The 20,996-nt window shown below is 36.7% G+C and overlaps 1 protein-coding gene across 1 annotated transcript; it reads right to left on the bottom strand.

Moving 5' to 3' along the window:
* Window positions 1-1,873: 1,873 nt before the first annotated feature.
* On the bottom strand, window positions 1,874-20,972 carry LOC111044177 (probable DNA-directed RNA polymerase III subunit RPC6). Its single transcript, XM_039435005.1, is given in 7 exon segments — window positions 1,874-2,011; window positions 2,013-2,030; window positions 7,361-7,522; window positions 9,400-9,651; window positions 13,770-14,021; window positions 15,495-15,615; window positions 20,724-20,972. Coding segments are annotated over 7 exon segments (930 nt in total). The 5' UTR covers window positions 20,792-20,972; the 3' UTR covers window positions 1,874-1,954.
* Between the last annotated feature and the right edge of the window lie 24 nt (window positions 20,973-20,996).

The following is a 20,996-nucleotide window of genomic DNA, read 5'->3' as shown; positions in this document are numbered from 1 at the left end:
TCAGCAGACTACTTATTTCTCCTAGAATTTTGATTGTTTTAAGCTGGCAAAGAGGGAAAGATTTCGCAGACCATTATCAGAGTTTCTACTTGAGATGGTTAGCCTACTCCAAGGTATTTGAATTTATTGATTTGTTCAAATTCATACTCATCAATATTCAAGCTGCCCACTCTTTCCCGCTGGTTCCTTGTTAAATGTATGATTTAAGGTTCGGTGTCATTATTATATCTATAGTGAGGTCCACGTTATAATGGCAGTGGAGAAAGATGGGAGAACAACATTGCCGATCCTCACTGTCTTGTCAATGCCTTCTATAGACGGTAGCTGATACAGTTTTATGGATGTAATATTAACTGTTCATTCTCATTTAAAATAATCAATTATATTTTATTAAGCAAGAAATTATTTTTTTTCACTGATTTAATAATGAATTTTAATAATTAAGATGAAATATTTTGATAATTAATTATTAGTTCTACATTGTTGAAATACGTTCTGGCAAAGCAGGAAAGAGATAGCGCTATCCGCTTTGTTGAATGATAGACAAGGATACAATACCATTGCCAATCGAACACTGCCATTATGACGTGGACCCCACTTTAGGCCAAAATTCGATTCTGCCTCTTTCATCAAGAGAGGCTGAACAACGCGGGGTAACTTTGAGGGGTTTACAAATATGGAGGACCGAGGAAAAATACATAAAAGCGGATTGACTCACTTGATGCGGTTTTAACGACGACTGGGGGTCTCAGCCAGCTATGCTGGGAGATAGCACCCTTCTCCTCTTCCTCGGAGATAGACAGAGTTAGGTAGAGAGAGAGAGAGAGAGAGAGAGGGGGATCTAAAAGCGATAAGATGCACTGTACTGATTCCGTTCTAACCAGAGGCAATGGTTTTCATGTCCTCTATATGCTCTGCATTTATTGCAGCTTCATCTGCGATAGCCAAAACATTATTCTCAGATCCAACTCATAGGCTGAATAGTTTTTTGGTGACACTAATATGTCATAAAATGTTCAATTCTCATGTAAAATTTGATTTGGAGTCCAACGCAACTAGTCGCAAGTTCATTATATCCAATGGTTATTGAGATATTCCAAAAAAAAAATTACTTACTCACTTACTCCCAGGGCCATCTATATCTAAGTTGATATTTGGCCGCACCAACAAACTGTCTCCATGTAATTCGCTCCTCAGCATCTTTCTCTGTCGCTCCAAGCCCCTCCAGTACCTATTAAAATTTGGTACTTATTATTTAGTATATAGTAATTTTTATTTAGTAATATTTTATATTTATTATTGGAATATCTCAATAATAAAATCAGGAGAGAGACAAAACTTAAGTTCTATAAGGTTATGGTTATTCCAACGCTCTTATATGGCTCTGAATCTTGGATACCTAAGAAGAAAGAATGGAGTAGGTTACAGGCTGCCGAAATGAGGTTAAGAGCAGTAAAAGGGTGCACAAGGGAAGATAGGCTTCATAATGTCGATATAAGAAGCAAGCTCAACATAATCTCCATATGACAGAAGATTGAAGAAAATCGGCAAAACTGGAAAGATCATGTTGAAAGGATGGAGAGCGACAGGATTCCCAGGGCAGTCATGTTGTATAACCCGGTTGGGAGGAGAAGTGTGGGCAGACCCCGTAAAAGATGGATGTGATGGTGAGTTTGAAGTCGGAACAGGCAAATTGCCTAATCCTTGTAGGAAGACGACGACGACATCTCAATAATTATTGCAAAATTCCAATAACCATAGGCGTGAAGGTTGTCATTCACTGTACAATAAATTGAAACAATATATATATCTAACATCTGCTAAATGTCCTCTATTGGAATTCAAGTATCGAGGTAAAAACTGAAAAATAGTCTCAAACTTCAATAATAATTTATTGTATCTACTGTACAAAAATATCCAACAGTTTCAACTTGAAAATGAGTTCTCACTTTTATTACGACATCCAATCATTAAGATACACACACACTTCAGGGTTCACTTTGCCGGGGATAGCTGCAGTTGTTGATTACCTGTAACAATTATAACAGAAATTAGAAACCGATTATATTTTTTTTCAAAAATATTTATCCAATACTAGCTGGGCCGGCGAACTTCGTACCGCCAAATAGTTTAATGCATGTCATGACAAACTTTAGCTGGATGCACACCTGAGGAGGCGCGATGCGGCATTTTATTTATATAGATAATTTTCCAACTGAAAAATAAATTATTTACTGAAAATCAATTAATATACCGAAGACAGCACAATTATTCGAAGAAAAGCAATGTTTTTAGAGCATGTAAGTCTTTAACCTGAGGCCGCACTGCTGGATGGTTATACACAGAACAGTCATCTTGTTTTTAGTCGGGGCATTTAGAATAAAATACAAGGGCGGTTATGGAGCAGCGCACACCCTTGTCTACTATCTACCGACGGCTGTTGCATGACGCAATGATTATGGCAGCTGATTTTTATTTCTGTGTGTGGCCAGCTCACAAATCTTCTACCATAACATTACATGTAAACTTGTAAACTTTGAAGGACCGTAGGAAAGAGTCCTGAGATCGGATTATAAATCTGATAGGCCATAAACCTGGTCCTGAACATAACGAACACAACTGAAAAAATCATCAAATTCGGTGCACACATAAAAAAATTATTGAATGTCAAAATTTAAGGCTCAATTTTTATTTATATAGATTAAGGTCAGGTTTTTGTTTGTAAGCTTTTCTATTGACAGAAATAAATGGGGAAATTGCATTTGTTGGAATAGAATAGAATAGAAAAAACGTTTATTGAATAAATAAGCTACCTTAAGCGAACCTCAAAGAGGCTGCTTGACAAGGTACTATATTATACAAAACATGTGAATTCAAATATAATTATACATATATCAGTGAACTTTATTTTTACTTAACAGTTAAATTCACTTATCAGTTTATTACACTGTCAAATTTACTTAACAGTTAAAGTTATCATGATATTAATTAATTAATTGTTGGCTCAGCTCTCAAAAATCTAAAGAGTGTTATAATATATAGTCAACCTGAACTTACATACAAAAAAAAGAACAGAATGAATTACAACAATACAATACATTAATAATGAGTTACATTATGTTACATCTAAAGTGTAATTATTATTCAACCAAATCTTTAAATTTCTTTTCAACAGGCGCATATCAACAAACTCAGCACAATTATCGGGTAAATCATTGAAAGTTCTTGGTAGAATGTAGATTAAGGTGTTTCTGGCTAAATTATTCGAAGTAAATGGTACAGCATACCTCTCATTCCTTAAATCATATCGATTAACTTTCATAACTAAATATTTTTTTGCAGAAGTAATTTTCTAAAATCAAAGTAAACAGAAATATACCTTTGTATTGATCTGAAATTTGGCATGAATATTTATGCTATAAAGACTCAACTATAAAAAATAAAAATATGGCGGCCATTTTAAATTTTTGATGGCGAATATCTCGAAAACCGTCCATTTTACAGAAAATTTACAAGAGACAAAAAAGTTAGCAAATTTTTTCACGATTCCAATGATACCTAATTTATTAAGATTGGTCGAAGAATAACAGAGAAATTAATTTTTATCGTACTGCATGCATGACTACTTTTCACCATTTAAAGATCAATATTAATTTTTTTTATAATTTCATGAAAACTGTTCTTATTACAGAAATATACAAGAATAACTTTCCTCCAAATTTTATTTTACATTGGAAAATATTACTTTCACTCAAATCGGTTCACTGATACTAATGCAGCAATTGCTCAAAATGCCGTCCTTCAACTTGATTACACAGTCTGCACCTCTCAATCATGGACCGTCGAACTGCTATAAAAGCATTTTCATCATCTTGAATGGCACCTGCTGCAGCAACCACTCTTGCCACAAGGTCTTCTTCGTTTTCTACTGGCGTGCTGTAAACAAGGTCTTTCATATGGCCCCAGAAAAAAAAATCTAAAGGGTTGAGGTCAGGTGAACGTGCGGGCCACGGTACTGGTCCACCCCGCCCAATCCACCGCTGACGATAGGTCATGTTCAGAAAGTCCGTAACAACATTTCCGAAATGAGCAGGGGCACCATCATGTTGAAACCAAATATTATATCTGTTTGCAAGAGGCACATCTTCCAAAAGTTCTGGTAGTATGTCTCTTAAAAAAGTAATGTACGTGGGAGAATTCAGACGATTAGGAAGAATGTATGGTCCAATCACGCGATTACCTAAGATACCCGCCCAAACATTCAGCGAAAATCTATGCTGATAACCACGCACTTTGACCTCATGAGGATTGTCTAAGGCCCAGACGTGACTGTTGCGAGAGTTGAAGATTCCTTCTCTTGTAAAGCTGGACTCATCGGTAAATAACACATTTTCTAGAAAATTTGGTTGGATAATGTCTTGCTGAAGAAACCAACGGGCACAGTTTACTCTTGGCTCATAGTCGCGTTCAACCAATGAGTGAACTTTTTGAAAGCGGAAGGGGTGAAGTCTTTCCTTGTTTAGTACACGCCACACAGAAGAAGCACTTGAATTGATTTGCTTTGCAACTGCTCTCGTACTCGTTCTAGGATTGAAATCGAATTTCTGCAATACTTCCTCTTCAAAAGCAACATTTCGAACTGCTCGAGGCCTACCAGCAATTACCCTGTTCCGTTCAAATGAACCAACTTCTCTCAGCCGATTGTGAGTTCTTGTGAACACCTTGTCGGAAGGGAGACGGCGGTTTGGAAATGCAGCTGCATACATTCTTCTTGCTTCGGTCGCATTGCCAAGAGCTGCTCCATACATGAAGTGAATATCGGTGTACTCCAGCGAACTAAATTCCATTACAATAATTAAATATTTGTGTAGAAGCAACGTAAGAAAATATTGAAACTGGAAATTTAAGATAGAAATAAGACCTAGGAAACGTGAGACTAAGAAATAGGAAGCACTACATCTGGTTCTTTACTTTTAATGAAACAACAATACTTTTACAAGACAACATTATCATCTGAAAACCATTGTAAAATCATCTGTTTGCCCATATGGAGCCATACCGAGTTTCAAAGCTTCATCTTAAATACATCTGGAATTAAAAAATTAATATTGATCTTTAAATGGTGAAAAGTGGTCATGCATGCAGTACGAAAAAAATCAATTTCTCTGTTATTCTTCGACCAATCTTAATAAATTAGGTATCATTGGAATCGTGAAAAAATTTGCTAACTTTTTTGTCTCTTGTAAATTTTCTGTAAAATGGACGGTTTTCGAGATATTCGCTATCAAAATTTAAAATGGCCGCCATTTTGAAAAATTTCAACGAACATTTTTTTTTTATTTTTTATAGTTGAGTCTTTATAGCATAAATATTCATGCCAAATTTCAGATCAATACAACATTTCGTTCTTGAGATAAAAATTTTTAAGTGAAAAAAACAAAATGGCAGCTATAAGGATAACCGCTGAGTTTTGGACACTTCAAATATGACATTTGTAGTCTCCTAGCATCCAGGTACAATACCCTAAAATTCTCGACACTACTTCTGAAACACCCTGTATATATTCCTGCATTGACAAGTCCAAATTTGAGTTAAGAATTCTGCATGGGACATTCTACTATAGTGAGGTCCACGTTACAATGGCAGTATAGGATCAACATTGGTGTTGCTATCCTTGTCTATCATTCGATAAAGCAAATATCACTGTCCTTTTCTAGCTCCACAACGTTGACAGATCGTTTTTCTAACAATGTAGAAATATTATCAACATAATATTTAATCTCAAATTTATTACTCAATCATAAAATAATATATTTATTGACGAATAAAATATGATTATTTTAAACAAGAATGAACAGATAATATTAAATCAGACATGCCGGTATCACCTATCCTATATTGAAGGCAGTGTCAAGGCAGAGAATCGGCAACACTGTTCTCCTATCTTTCTCCACCGCCATTATAACGTGGACCTCACTATCAGCTTAGAACTTTGTACATAATCATGTAAAAGTAAATTAACAACTCAGTTGTTCATGTTCAGCCTATTATCATGATGAATTTATTTGAATTTGGTTTATTCATTTCGAAACACTCTGTATATTTAAGTTTGATTCAACAAATTACAAGATAGACAAAGAACCCAATAATAAAACGAGCTCATTCTCATAAATTTATATCTATTAGCTAATTAATTTCGAAACACTCTCTATACTCATGTTTGATTCAAAAATGTAATGAAATGCAACGAATAGAGAACGAATGATATAGGCTATCATGTATTTTAAGACGGGCTACACACATGTGTCGCAAGACACGTGTCTTAAGACGCGTGTCGTGTCTTATCAAACTTCATGAGACATGCATGTCTTTTGCATGTCTCTGCCGCTTGTCGCATGTCTTGTGATTTTCGGTTGCTACAAAGTTGTATTACAGACTGAGCATCAGCAGTGACAAAGAGTGCTCAGTGCTGGCAGTAGACAGAGGCTGAAGCGCATGCGCGGAGTGATGTCTCGCGCGACATGTGTTATGTCTACGACAAATCGCATGTCCGAGTCATGTCGCATATGAAACCAATCTGTGTTGTAAAATCAGAGCTTACTCACTGCTTGCGACAGATGTTCGAGGCATCGCCTGTGTATCGGACAGGTGTCGCACGGAACTTGTATAGGATCAATATTGGTGTTGCTATCCTTGTCTATCATTCAAGAAAGCAAATAGCACTGTCCTTTTCTAGCTCCACAACGTTGACAGATCGTTTTTCCAACAATGTACAAATATTATCAACATATTTCATCTCAAATTTATTACTCAATCATAAAATAATATATTTATGGTTTCATACCTAACCTAACCTAACCTAACCTAACCTAACCCAACCTAACCTAACCTAACCTAACCTAACCTAACCTAACCTTATGGTTTCATATGCGACATGACTCGGACATGCGATTTGTTGTAGACACCATGCGACACATGTCGCGCGAGACATCACTCTGCGCATGCGCTTCAGCCACTGTCTACTGCCAGCACTGAGCACTGTTTGTCACTGCTCATGCTCAGTCTGTAGTACAACCGAAAATCACGAGACATACGACAAAACGACAGAGACATGCAAAAGACATGCATGTCTCATGAAATTTGATAAGATACGACATGCGTCTTGCGACACTAGTGTGTAGCCCGTCTAAGGCTTAACCTATTTCGGACTATGTGTAAACTTGGGAATTTATGTCTAAATTTGGGGGAGGAATAGCACAAGGTTACCTGATTTTTTTCTCTCCCTATCATTTCAATGATGTAATTATTGTATAAATCAATAAAGAATTGATTAATAATAAGATGGAATAATGATACATACCGGACAAACACCACAAGGCATTCTCACAAGATCAGGAGGCGGCAGTAGAGAATCGATAGCTCTGAATAGGTATCCTCCATCCGGTGAAACGATTCTTTCCAGTTTGCCATCGAAGACAAGTGTATCCAAAATTGTCTTTATATCATCCTCAGACAATTGAACCTGCGACAAAATGCACTCTTTTGAAATTGGAATCAATTAATTGACCGAGCGAAGTGAGGTCTAAGATTCAAGTCTACGGTTTGGCATTTCTCTTAATGTTTAAATGTTTATATGTTTATATGTTGCGCATTTACGGCGAAACGCGATAATAGATTTTCATGAAATTTGACAGGTATGTTCCTTTTTTAATTACGCGTCGACGTATATACAAGGTTTTTGGAAATGTTGCATTTCAAGGATAATATAGAAGGAAAAAGGAGCCTCCTTCATACGCCAATATTAGAGTAAAAATCAGACTATAGAATTATTCATCATAAATCAGCTGACAAGTGATTACACAGATGTGTGGAGAAGCCAGTCTATTGCTGTATTTCCATAAGGTCTATAGTTTCAATCAGGTACTTGTGGATGAGAATACTGCGTGAGGTCTGCTGTTCACAGAACTACTAGTTCTTTAGTGATTAAACTACACATGAAATACCTAAGATAACAAGTTGTGTAGGGATTTGTGTTGTGAGGTCCACGTTTTGATGGCAGTATTTGATTAACATTAGTGTTGCTACCCTTGTTGACCGAGCGAAGTGAGATCTAAGATTCAAGTCGACGGTTTTGCATCTCTCTTTATGTTTAAATGTTTATATTATGTTTAAAAGTTTAAATGTTCAAATGTTTATTTGTTGCGCATTTACAGCGAAACGCAGCAATAGATACTCTTGAAATTTGACAGGTATGTTCCTTTTTGAATTTCGCAACGACGTATACATTAGTTTTTTTTTTAATTTTGCATTTTAAGGATAATACAAAAGGAAAAGGAGTTTCCATCGAACACCAATATTACCGTAAAAATCAGACTATAGAATTATTCATCATAAATCAGCTGTTTAGTGGACTGTAATACTAACCGTTCAAAAACATCGAACATCTTGAAAATTTATCTTTCCATCAACGTTAGTAGACAGTTGTCTACTAACAGTTGTTACACTCAAGGTGCGTACAGATATACGCGCCGCGAACATGAGCAATTCACTTTTAATCAGCTGATTATATCTGTATTTTTACAGAAACGGTAAGATTCAGATATAAAAAAGCTTGGCATCAGCTGATTAAAAGTGAATTGCTCATGTTCGTGGCGCATGAATGTGTACGCACCTTTAGACTTAACAGTTGTTTAGCTGTCTACTAAGACAGTTGTCTACTAACTTTGTCTTTCCATACGCTGAAGCAACGATTCTATTTGGAGTTATTGACAGAAAACTTTTTTCTTTTTTAATCTGATGATTAAAATTGCAACAAATATTATTGAGAAGAAATTGATTTCTAAAATCATGAAAAGTGAGAAATAAAGTTTGTAGGAAATCAGCATTATGGTAGTTTATTTTGTTAATTTCAACACACCGATTTTTCGCCAACACGACAACACAGAATGTTCTCAGGTTTGGCTGCAACTGTCTACAACGTTGATGGAAAGATACATTTTCAAGATGTTCAATGTTTTTGAACGGGTAGTATTATAGTCCACTAAACAGCTGATTTATGATGAATAACTATAGTCTGATTTTTACTCTAATATTGGCGTATGAAGGAGGCTCCTTTTTCCTTTTATATTATCCTTGAAACGCAAAATTTCCAAAAACCTTGTATATACGTCGACGCGCAATTTAAAAAGGAACATACCTGTCAAATTTCATGAAAATCTATTACCGCGTTTCGCCATAAATGCGCAACATATAAACATAATTATAAACATTTAAACATTAAGAGAAATGCCAAACCGTCGACTTGAATCTTAGACCTCACTTCGCTCGGTCAAATATAGATGACCACAAAACATAATATTGTTATAATGTATATTTTGGATAATTAGGACAGAAACCGACCTTACTGATACCCAACTCAGTGATGAATTTCCAAACATCCTTGGCAGATGCATAGGACGCATTGCGTATAGCAAGTGGTCCCCCTTTGTTGGTGATCGTCTTCTCCTTCTTCGCCTGCAGAAAACGGTAGCACTGCTGGTTCAGGACGTCGACAAACTCAGTTTCGAAATCCTGATCACAGTACCACGCTCCACCGGTCAGGGTCCGGTCGGGCTCCAGATTGAACAGCATGTAGACTTTCTTTTTGCTTGCCTTGAAAAAAAATACACAGAAAATTATCTATTTATTTATTTAACAATAATAAAAAACACATGCTGCGTCGAGAAGAGATTACAGTCGCAGTCTCGGTACACGGTTGCACGTTGCACAAAAGCCGGTTAAATTTTAATCGTGATTTATTCCACGAGAACCAATCAGAGAAGCCGTCTTTTCAAAAACGCCTTCTCTGATTGGTTCTCATGAAACTAATCACGATTAAAATTTAACCGTATTTTAGGCAACCGGGCCATAGTCATAAAATTATTGGGAATGGAAAACCAGGCTTCTATGATGATTAAATGTCTTGTAAAAACTACTCCAAATCTATAGATTTTGTTTTTGAGAAGAAAATAAAGATATGATAAAAACACATGGTCATGAAATTTATTTAGCGTATGGCTTCCAAGACATAAATCAGTATTCATTTTCATCTTTACTTCTTCAAGATCATAATCATAATATATGATAATGATCCCTTGTCTCAAGGTATAAAAATAAACATAAATGGTAACTAAAAACAATTTATTCAAATACATATACCCAGTCATAGCCACCTCTAATACAAGGCCGCGGCCTACGATGTTGCAACGTCGCAATGTAGGCCTACAATCTAATACATGATTGGTGAAAAAGATCAGCTGGTAATTTTAAAAATCTTTATTACCAATCATTTATTAGATTCTAGGCCTACACTGCGACGTTTCAATATCGTAGGCCGCGGCCTTGTATTAAGCTGCGTACACATATTCGTGCTTCCAACCCGCACCGATCACGCTCCTCCCTCGTACCGCCTTCGTACCGCCCTCGTACCACCATCGAACAACAGTCGCACCGCCCACGCACCCATCATGAACGTTACGGAAGATGGTAGATCTTCTCGCGTTCCCCGGTCGAACCATTGTTGCTCGCCGGTCGATCATTAATCGCTCTGCTGGAGTGACGTTCGGTTGCGGAGCGGAGCGACAGTCTGTACGCACCTATAGAGGTGGCTATAACCCAGTCCATTCAGATAGGCTATTGAATCTGGAAATGCCATCAAGAAAATGGGTGTAATGTTAGTTCCCCTCCTCGCGGTGCACCCTGGATAAGGCTAAATGAGTTAACAACAATCGGCAGTCAGACAAATCTTGTGGTACTGTACTCCTGACTATTAATAATGGAATGACTGCGAATGAAAAAACAGTCTTAATAATAATTAATAATTATTATTAAATGTCTTGCAAAAGCTGCTCCAAATCTCAAAGTGTGTGGATTTTGTTTTTGAGAGAAAAATAAAAAACTGATAATTATTCAATGTCATGCAATAAATGTTCTCAAAATTGAGAAAATGCTTAACAAATTAACCTTAATGCTTGACAAATTTGATGCCGGATCCACACGTTGGCCCAATCTATATATATAAAAACGAAATGGCACTCACTCACTCACTCGCAGAACTAAAAATCTACCGGACAAAAATCGTTCAAATTTGGTAGGTATGTTCAGTTGGCCCTTTAGAGGCGCAATAAGAACAGATTTGAAAAAAATTCCAAAGATACGCCCAAAATCTGCGATTTTCCAGCGTTTTCTCAGCTTTATCGAGAACAAATGAACAGAAAATGTTCAAATTTACTACAGAAGCTCAGCTGGGGTGTAATAATGATGTGTTAAAAGGAATTTGAAATAACGCCAAAGATACGCCCAAAATCTGCGTTTTTCCAGCGTATTTTTGCGCTTTCTCTGCTTTATCGAGAACAAATGAACAGAAAATGTTCAAATTTACTACAGAAGCTCAGCTGGGGTGTAATAATGATGTGTTAAAAGGAATTTGAAATAACGCCAAAGATACGCCCAAAATCTGCGTTTTTCCAGCGTTTTCTCAGTTCTTTCATCAAGTAATAGACAGAAAATGTTCAAATTGCACTAAATAATTGAAATTAATCGGTGATTGAATCGAGCGAGGAAGTACTTTGACTTCCTGATGGAATGAAGCATGCTCAAATGAAAAATGCAGGCGAGCCCGCCGATCTCATTTTTGGACGATCCAGTCGGGGGTCCAGGGGGCGGAGGCCCCTGGCTAGACGGATACGGCGAGCGAAGAGAGCCTGACGGATAGTGCTTACAAATGACGTCCAGCGCCAGTGTGAATGAGTGGTTTGCCAGCGCTGGTCTTCATTTTCTTTCGCTTTGATTTTTGTCGAGCATAGGCCAGCCAACGAAGACCAATGAAGACCAGTGAAGGCGAGCGCTGGTAAACCACTCATCCACACTATGTCAGCCAATGCGTGTTGGTCCCTGTTTTGTCGTCTACTCTGCTTTTTTTCTGTGTAATTGAGTTGCAACAGGCCTAATTTCATTTTAGTTATTAATTTCAATTTTTATCATTGATATGTCGCTGCTACCGCTGGCCTTGATGAGGCACTGATCACATTGCAGTGTGGATGGCAAGACCAACGCGGCCAAGCTTACCAGGCTGGGCCAGCTTACTGGGCTAACGTGTGGATTAGGTATGAGCTATAGTGAGGTCCACGTTATAATGGTAGTGTTTAATTGGCAATGGTATTGCTATCCTTATCTTTCATTCAACAAAGAGGATAGAGCTATCTCTTCCTCGCTTTGCTCTGTTGCCAGATCGTCTTTTAACAAAGTAGAATTAACAAAATATTTATCATCTTAATTATGAAAACTCATTATGAAAATAATTGAAAAATATAATAGTCCAGTTAATATAGACATAAAAAGGGGGTGTGCTTGCAATTTATATTGTAGTTCTGATTTTTTAAAATATTATTTGGGTACATAAGAGAAGTCCAGAACCAATTTCTTCATGCAGAATTTCCTTGTGCTACATACAGAGTGGGCCAAAAACCTCGTATTTTCGACTCATTTTCCAGTTTTCAGCTTTTTCTGCCAAATATTTCGGCCATTTTTTGTGTATTGGAATATCGGCTCGAGTACACTCAGCAATAATTTTTCCATTTTTCGACCGAATTTGACTTGTGATGCATGATTTTGGACCGTCTTGACGAGCCGAGAAGAATGAAGTGCAGTACGATGAAATCTGAGCATTGTTTCAAAAGTTATAAGTGTTTGAAATTTTGATCCTTGAGGTGTCCTTAAGCGCGCCTCTCCATTAGGGAATACTGAAATGAAGTGCTAACGGGTGATACTCATAGAACATAATCTCATGAACTTAACTCATTGTACGAAATATCAATGTGAGGACAATGTAGTTGGTAATGATGGTTGAAGCTGAAAATTAGGTGTTTTTTACAATACAAGGAGCATTGTTGTCAGGTGTACCTGAAAATCTATAAGAGATAGAGCGTTCTACCTGATATCAGATTGTAGAGCAGAAAAATACACCCAGAGGGATTTTGAATTATACATCTAAATGGTAACAATCGAAAGATATTGTTGATCAAAAACTAAAATTCATCAAAATTGATTTTTTCTTTAAATTTCACTCATTTTTGAAAATTCATAACTCAGTACTCATTGGAGATAGAGAGTTCCGAATGATCTCATTTCATTCAAAATTTTATCATCTAAAAAAAAGGCAAGAGCAAATTTTTATGTCCGATTACGAGATTTGGCAGAAATAGCTGAAAACTGGAAAATGAACCGAAAATACAAGGTTTTTCGCCCACTCTGTATCTAGCGCAAGGAAATTTTGCATGAAGAAATTGGTTCTGGACTTCTCTTATGTACCCAAATAATATATTAAAAAATCAGAACTACAATATAAATTGCATGCACCAATGTATATAGTGACTGGACTATAATTTCTTGCTTAATAAAATATAATTGATATATTTTAAACGAGAATGAACAGTTAATATTAAGTGAATAAAACTTTATCAGCTACCGTGTATAGAAGGGACTGACAAGACGGAGGATCGGCAACGTTTTTCTCCTATCTTGCTCCACTGCCATTATAACATGGACCTCACTATAGTCGTTAATAATTGAAACAAACTAACCTATTTCGGACTATGTGTAACCTTATCTAAATTTGAGAGAGGAATAGCACAAGGCTTCCTTATTTTTCTCTCCCTATCATTCTTGAAGATGTACTTATTGTATGAATCGATAAAGAATATGAATAAAGAAGAAATTAAAACTTGACTTACAGCAACAGACTTGACAGCTTTAATCATTTTCTTGCCCTCTAGCAGTTTCAAAATCTTGTTCAATTGAGTTGGCATCAAATTTGACTTGAATCTTATATCTCTGATCCAAATTCCTTTATTTCCAGCTTCCTCAATTATTTTAAAAACAACTTTCTCTTCATTGTCAGCTCCTTTGAGTTTTTCAACTATCTGGCTGTTGTCTTTGATTTTGTAGACAAGGTTTCCACCAGAGTTGAATAGATCTATGAAGCCCTGAAAAAAGAGTAGGCCTATAATACCATAGATAAAGGATAAGCATAATTAAGAAAATATTGCTTTATTGCTTGTCTTTGATAATACTTTAGTTGATATTTTTACTGTATGTGATATAGAAACGAATGACTTTTTTATTTGATGACGAAGTTAGGACAGTAATGTCCACTCTACCACTCAACCACGAATATAGCCTGATTTTCATTAGTAGAGTTAGTGGTAGAGTTACCTGGACAAGTACTAACTATCTTGTGAACTCTCCCAATGAAAACATTCATGGTGGAGTAATAGAGTCATGGTAGAGTACTAGTTTTTAGTAGAGTAGAGTGGGATAGCATCGTGGGATAGTACTCTACCACTTGCCTTCCCCCACCACCGCTTCCCACTCTACTCTACCACTACTATGCTAATGAAAACAATCTCGAGATAGTAGAGTAGAGTCGTGCCGTAGGCTATCAAGTTTAAGAAGTATTGTTATTTATTAAAAAGTGTTAATAAGGGTTTAAATGTTAATTTATTAAAAAGTATTGACATTTTTGGTTCTGTTCACTAGACAACACACTTTACCTACTATTGTCAATTGTAGTGAAAACAGTTACTCGACCAAGTAAGTAGAGTAGAGTTAGCTCGGTAGAGTTAGTATGCCAGTTACTCGGCCACTAACTCTACTAGTGAAAACCAGGCTTATAGGTTGATATAAGTACTGTAGATCTTCTCCAAATCAAATTTTATATAAGATTCTACCATTTTATTACATATATTGGTGTCACCAAAAAATTGTTTAGCCAATGGTTAAGATATTAGAATAATTATACATGACTAAATAAATAAATTATTAGGATATACCACGAAAAATGTACTAGGTTGTGCACATCTTTTTGGAACATCTCAATAACCATTGATGTTATGATCTTGAAACAGGTTGCATTGGACTCTAAATCAAATTTCATAAGATTTGAACATTTCAGACGTATTGGGGCCATCAAAATACTATTTACCCAATGTTTATTGAGATATTTCATTAAATGCACTGGATTGTGCACTGGAAGTGTGGAAGAATTTTATAATTTTATGTGACATGTGCTATATTTTTGTAAGCTCCTGTTATTCTATTTAATTATTTTCTGTATTTTTCAATGGCCAGTTGTAAAGTGTTTTGGCTTAATAAAATTGATAAGATGAGAATTGTAATTGAAAATATATTACACAATTATAAGAAGAAGATCTTGACTCAGTAATGAAGGAAAATACAATTTATTAGAGGTAGAATTTTCGTTGATTGAAGGAATATTAGTTTTACTTTTTGAGTAGTTGAGAAGTTGAAATTTAGTTGAATATTAGTTCAACTAATTATTTAAATATTACTACATTAGTTGAGAAGATGAATATTAGTTCATCATATTCATTCAACGGGTAGTTAATATTGTTTTATTGAATCTGAATGTAATAATTTCAATTAATCTAACAACTTACTTTGGCAATCAGTTTATTCAATATTGTCACCCTCATTTCGGCTGTCAAGTTAGGGAATGCTTTTTCCAAATCTGCGTCTGTAACTCCCTTTGATCCTGCCGAAGTTACAACTGATATAAACCTGAAATAAGCATTTCAAAATTGACAATTTTGGAACATATCAAGATATGGATCATCAATCTGATTCTGTAGTTCAACTGACATTACGGATACTCTGTAAAACCACAGATACAAGATATCCCATGATATAAGTCGTTCATGTTCCAAATTTCAAGCAGATTTTTGTTTACTCAGGCCGATTACTGTTGACTACTGTCTATTACTATTGTTTTGTTTGGGGGTGAGGGTGTAATAACGGCACAGTATGAGAGACTACCAGCGTCACATAGCTTCACGAAAAAAAACTACTATGACTATCGGCTTGAGATAACGGTTGAAATTCAGAACATAAACGCCCTATTTTTATTATTATTATTATTATTGGCGTATGGTAAACACATAGACACACACATACACGCACATAGATTCACAAAAATATTCAGGTCTTTGACCTTTGTCAGCTTGAAAAAAGTTATAAAACAAAATAAAACCATCTATCTAGGTTATAGCATACAAACAAAAATATATGACAAAGGAAAGTGTATATATGCACAAGGAAATAGGAAATAATCAAGTCAAACTTGGATGTCCAGGTTGGTTATGTAGGCTATTGCTTGTGGAGAAGCTGCTATAAAATCATCTGAACCGCCCTGATAGGCTCGAATAGCACAATGCCGGATGATATGATTCATTGTTTGACTAGCCTCTCCACAATCACAATCAGGGGAGAGCAATCTGCCTCCACAATCACAATCAGGGGAGAGCAATCTGCCTCCACAATCACAATCAGGGGAGAGCAATCTGCCTCCACAATCACAATCAGGGGAGAGCAATCTGCCTCCACAATCACAATCAGGGGAGAGCAATCTGCCTCCACAATCACAATCAGGGGAGAGCAATCTGCCTCCACAATCACAATCAGGGGAAGGCAATCTGCCCCAGTCACTAAGAGATGCTCTACATCTTCCGTGCCCAGTTCTAATCATGTTGAGTGCTGTCAATGTTCGCCTTGGCAGATCAAACCCAGCCACACTCCTCCCAACAGAATACCTCAGACTAACACTGAGAGGCGCTCTATCCATCCACTCTTCCTCCCAGCTATCAGCGACAGAGAAATTCTCACGTTCTATCTGCTCAGCCAAGCGCCTGGGAGGGCGCCTTGACCTCAGCCTGTTACCGAGCTCCAGAAGATCTCTGTGGATTGGGAGTGCTCTGTCATTTTTACTTTCCTTGCCCTATTACCATCGGTAAGGAAAGTATTGCATTCCGAAAAAAATTAAGGTACCCCAATTTCTAAATTTCTATACGTTTCAAGATCACCTGAGTCCAAGTGTGTGTGTGTGTGTGTGTGTGTGTGTGTGTGTGTGTGTGTGTGTGTGTGTGTGTGTGTGTGTGTGTGTGTGTGTGTATGTGTGTCTGTGTACACGATATCTCATCTCCCAATTAACGGAATGACTTGAAATTTGGAGCTTAAGGTCCTTACACTATAAGGATGGAGTGGCCGTAATCGAGTGGATCAGATGCTGGCTTTATGATTCAGAGGCCCGGGTTCAAATCCCGGCCTGGGCAAGATAATTATCTCGGGCCACTCCCGTGTTTCGGATGGACACGTTAAGCCGTCGGTCCCGGCTGCCTGAAAAGCAGTCGTTAGGTCATGTCAGAGGCCCTGAAATTGATCAGTTGCGACCTGAAAACTCTGACACCAGACCTGAGCCAGCCAGGTCACTCGATATTATTATTATTACTATAAGGATCCGACACGAACAATTTCGATCAAATGCAATTCAAAATGGCGGCTAAAATGTTGTCAAAAACAGAGTTTTTCGCGATTTTTTCAAAAATAGCTCCAACGATTTTGATTAAATTTATACCTAAAATAGTCATTGATAAGCACTATCAACTGCCACAAGTCCCATATCTGTAAAAATTTCAGGAGTTCCGCCCCATCTATGCAAAGTTTGATTTTAGATTTCCAATTATCAGGTCTCAGATATAATTTAAACGAAAAGCTGCGAGTGGAAAAGATTGAGTATGAAAATCTCTAAAATTAATGTCTAGTAACATTTCCATCTAAAATTGAAAATAAGCTTGAAATTTGAGAAAATGTGATTATTTAATTGCAAACTGTTGGAGACTGTTGATTCTATTGAATCATTCACTACGAAGAGATGGCAGATCTCGTGTGTATCAAGCGTTATTGTCCTGTCACCAGCTGGCTCAGATCTTAGAATAGTAGACTTGAGTCTTACTAGCGTCAGGTGATAAATTTTCATAACGGCAAGGAAAGTTGTGTGAGTGAGCCACACCAGATTTTTTATCTTATTATACTCACGAACAAGAGCAAATCTTCGCAGCCCTGGTGGAGCAATGTTGTTATATACATATAAACGCCCTATATCATGGAATATCTTTTAATGCTATATTTTCTTATTGTAAAACTGAGGCCAGTATTATGTTGGAATAAGCTGGAATAACAGTGAAACATTAGGTAAGATGACGATTGCTACCTCACTCCTTCAATAATTGACCGAGCGAAGTGATGTCTAAGATTAAAGTCGACGGTTTGCCATTTCTCTTAATGTTTATATGTTTTTATGTTGCGCATTTACGGCGAAACGCGGTAATAGATTTTCATGAAATTTGACAGGTATGTTCCTTTTTAAATTGCGCGTCGACGTATATACAAGGTTTTTGGAAATTTTGCATTTCAAGGATAATATAAAAGGAAAAATGAGCCTTCTTCATACGCCAATATTACCGTAAAAATCAGACTATAGAATTATTCATCATGAATCAGCTGTCTAGTGGACATACTACCCGTTCAAAAACATCGAACATCTTGAAAATTTATCTTTCCATCAACGTTGTAGACAGTTGCAGCCACACCTGATAACAGCGCTCACACTCACATTCCGGGACGAAACGTCACGGTATGATATAGGACAGAAAGCTCCGTGTTTTATTTTGGATTCTTTCTAGACATTTTTAATTGATAAATTATTTATTAATTTTTGATAAAACATAACAACAGGTCAATGTAACTCACTGAGCGCGAGGTCTACTGTTCACAGAACTACAAGTATAAAAGGAAAAGGAGCCTCCTTCATACGCCAATATTAGAGTAAAAATCAGACTATAGAATTATTCATCATAAATCAGCTGACAATAGTGATTACACAGATGTGTGGAGAAGCCAGTCTATTGCTGTATTTCCATAAGGTCTATAGTTTCAATCAGGAACTTGTGGATGAGAATACTGCGTGAGGTCTACTGTTCACAGAACTACTAGTTATTAGGAAACCAGGAATATGCTTCACTCCTCAAGTCTTGTTTTCCCAGCTGTGTTTAAACTGATGTAGCGAGCAAGATATGGTATTGAATAAAACGACTACTTAGATGTCGTCCAAACACTGATGTAATAAATCTTTAATGCCGCATCCACATGTTGGCCCAATGAAGGCCAATGTGGACCAGCGCCAGTGTGTGGATGGGTGGTTTGTCAGCGCTGGCGTACATTGGCCTTCGAAAACATAAATAGTAATTCACAATAAGAAATTGTCAAATTCTTCAAGGATCATTGTCTAAGACTGAATACAACTAAATGTGAGGCCATAAAGTTCTCAGCTGGAATTCGCAAGAATGAGGAGACTGACTTTGCCGTTGATGGTCAATTGATTCAGGAATCCTCAAAGTCAAAGTTCCTGGGATTGACAATAGACCAACGATTGTCTTCGAATTTCCACGTGGATGATGTATTAAAAAGATAAACTCTGGCCTCTATTCACTCAGGGTGTTGTCCAATTATTGCAGCCAGACAACACTGAGAACCATCTACTTTGCCAACATTTATTCTCACCTGTCTTTTGGAATAGGTCTCTATGGAGGAACATCTCTTGGAAACTTGAAAAAATAATTTATATTACAGAAGAAAGCAGTTAGAATAATCTTAAGGTTAGGTTTCAGAGAGTCTGTACGAGAGAAAGCCTCAACATCTTGACCGTCTATGGACTGTATATAATGGAATGTATTCTGACTTTAAAATTAAAAAATGAAAAATATGTCAATCATCAATATCATATCCGCTCAAGAAGAACGTATCCACTTCAACAACATAGGAGGCATTTATTTGAAAAACGCCCCTCCTACATGGGAGCTGAATTGTTCAATCGGCTGCCAATCAATATCAGAGAGAAGGATGGTGCAGACTTTAAGAGAGAATTGAAAGAAATATTTAATTTTAATCAGCCCATATTGTATACAAGACTTCCTAAACTGATTATTGTGAATTATTATTTATATTGTATGAATGCAATGATAAATAAAGAACTATTTGATTTGATGATTTGCTTCTTTACCAGGCTGGGCCCGATTACTGTGCCAGCATGTGGCTACGAAATAATATTTTTATTTTTTTAAAAAAATCTGAAGTTGGACAAAATCTATTCTTTCTATTCAGTATGGATAGCTACCACAATATAACGTTTACAACTATTCAGAAAATTTGGTATCCCTAATGTGAATGATTCAATACGAACTAATTAGACTCACTTAGAAACCAAGAGTGTGGAAGTGAGGTAAAAGTGTTTTTCCTCATTCTTGTTGTTTCATTGGTATCCTGATGTAATACTACCCATATTACACTAGGGACACCTCATACTTCATACTTACTTATACATTACTCAAATATACCATTGGTGTATTACTGGTGTCCCATCTTGCTTTCTTATGGTAGCGTTCTTAGTGTCTCACTGGTGTCCTGGTGTAATACTACCCATATTGCGCTTATTTCACTAGAGACACCAGCCCGGACACCATTGGTGTCCCATCTTGCTTTACACACGGTCACCACTGATGTCATAGCCTTGGCATGTATTGCTTTTGGACACGAGGAGCCACCAAATTTCAAAGTAAGTCACAGGTAATTAGTTCTTATTACATTAATTAGGGACACCAGATTTTGGATGCCGGCTGGTGTCTCAGTCGGGTCGCCATCGCATGCCCGACTACATCAATTTTGGTGTGCCAACTTGCTTTACACACGGTGTTCCTACTGACGACCCAGTCTGGTGTCCTAATATAACCTGCAAAGTAATAGACTAATAAAATAAATCTTATTCAATGAAAACTCACATTTGCTCATTTCCAGTTTGTTGAGGTGCGTTAGATGAACCAGGCGTTGAGCTATCACTTGTTTCCATATTGATAGAATATTTAGAATAATATGTAATTAGAAATACTGTTGTTGAAGTTTGTTTTCATTTATTTACCCTCAGCTCTTAAATCTTTACTTTTCCTGTTTCCATGCTACTTAACCTCAAATTAAAAACATCAACAAAAATAATATCCAACGCTATCCTAATCACAGTTCACCACCAACGTCGAAGAAGATTTTTACTTCTGGCA

Source organism: Nilaparvata lugens, chromosome 8 (assembly GCF_014356525.2).
Source record: "Nilaparvata lugens isolate BPH chromosome 8, ASM1435652v1, whole genome shotgun sequence".
In the NCBI taxonomy this organism is placed as follows: Eukaryota; Metazoa; Arthropoda; class Insecta; order Hemiptera; family Delphacidae; genus Nilaparvata; species Nilaparvata lugens.
This window is presented reverse-complemented; position numbering and strand designations above follow the sequence as displayed.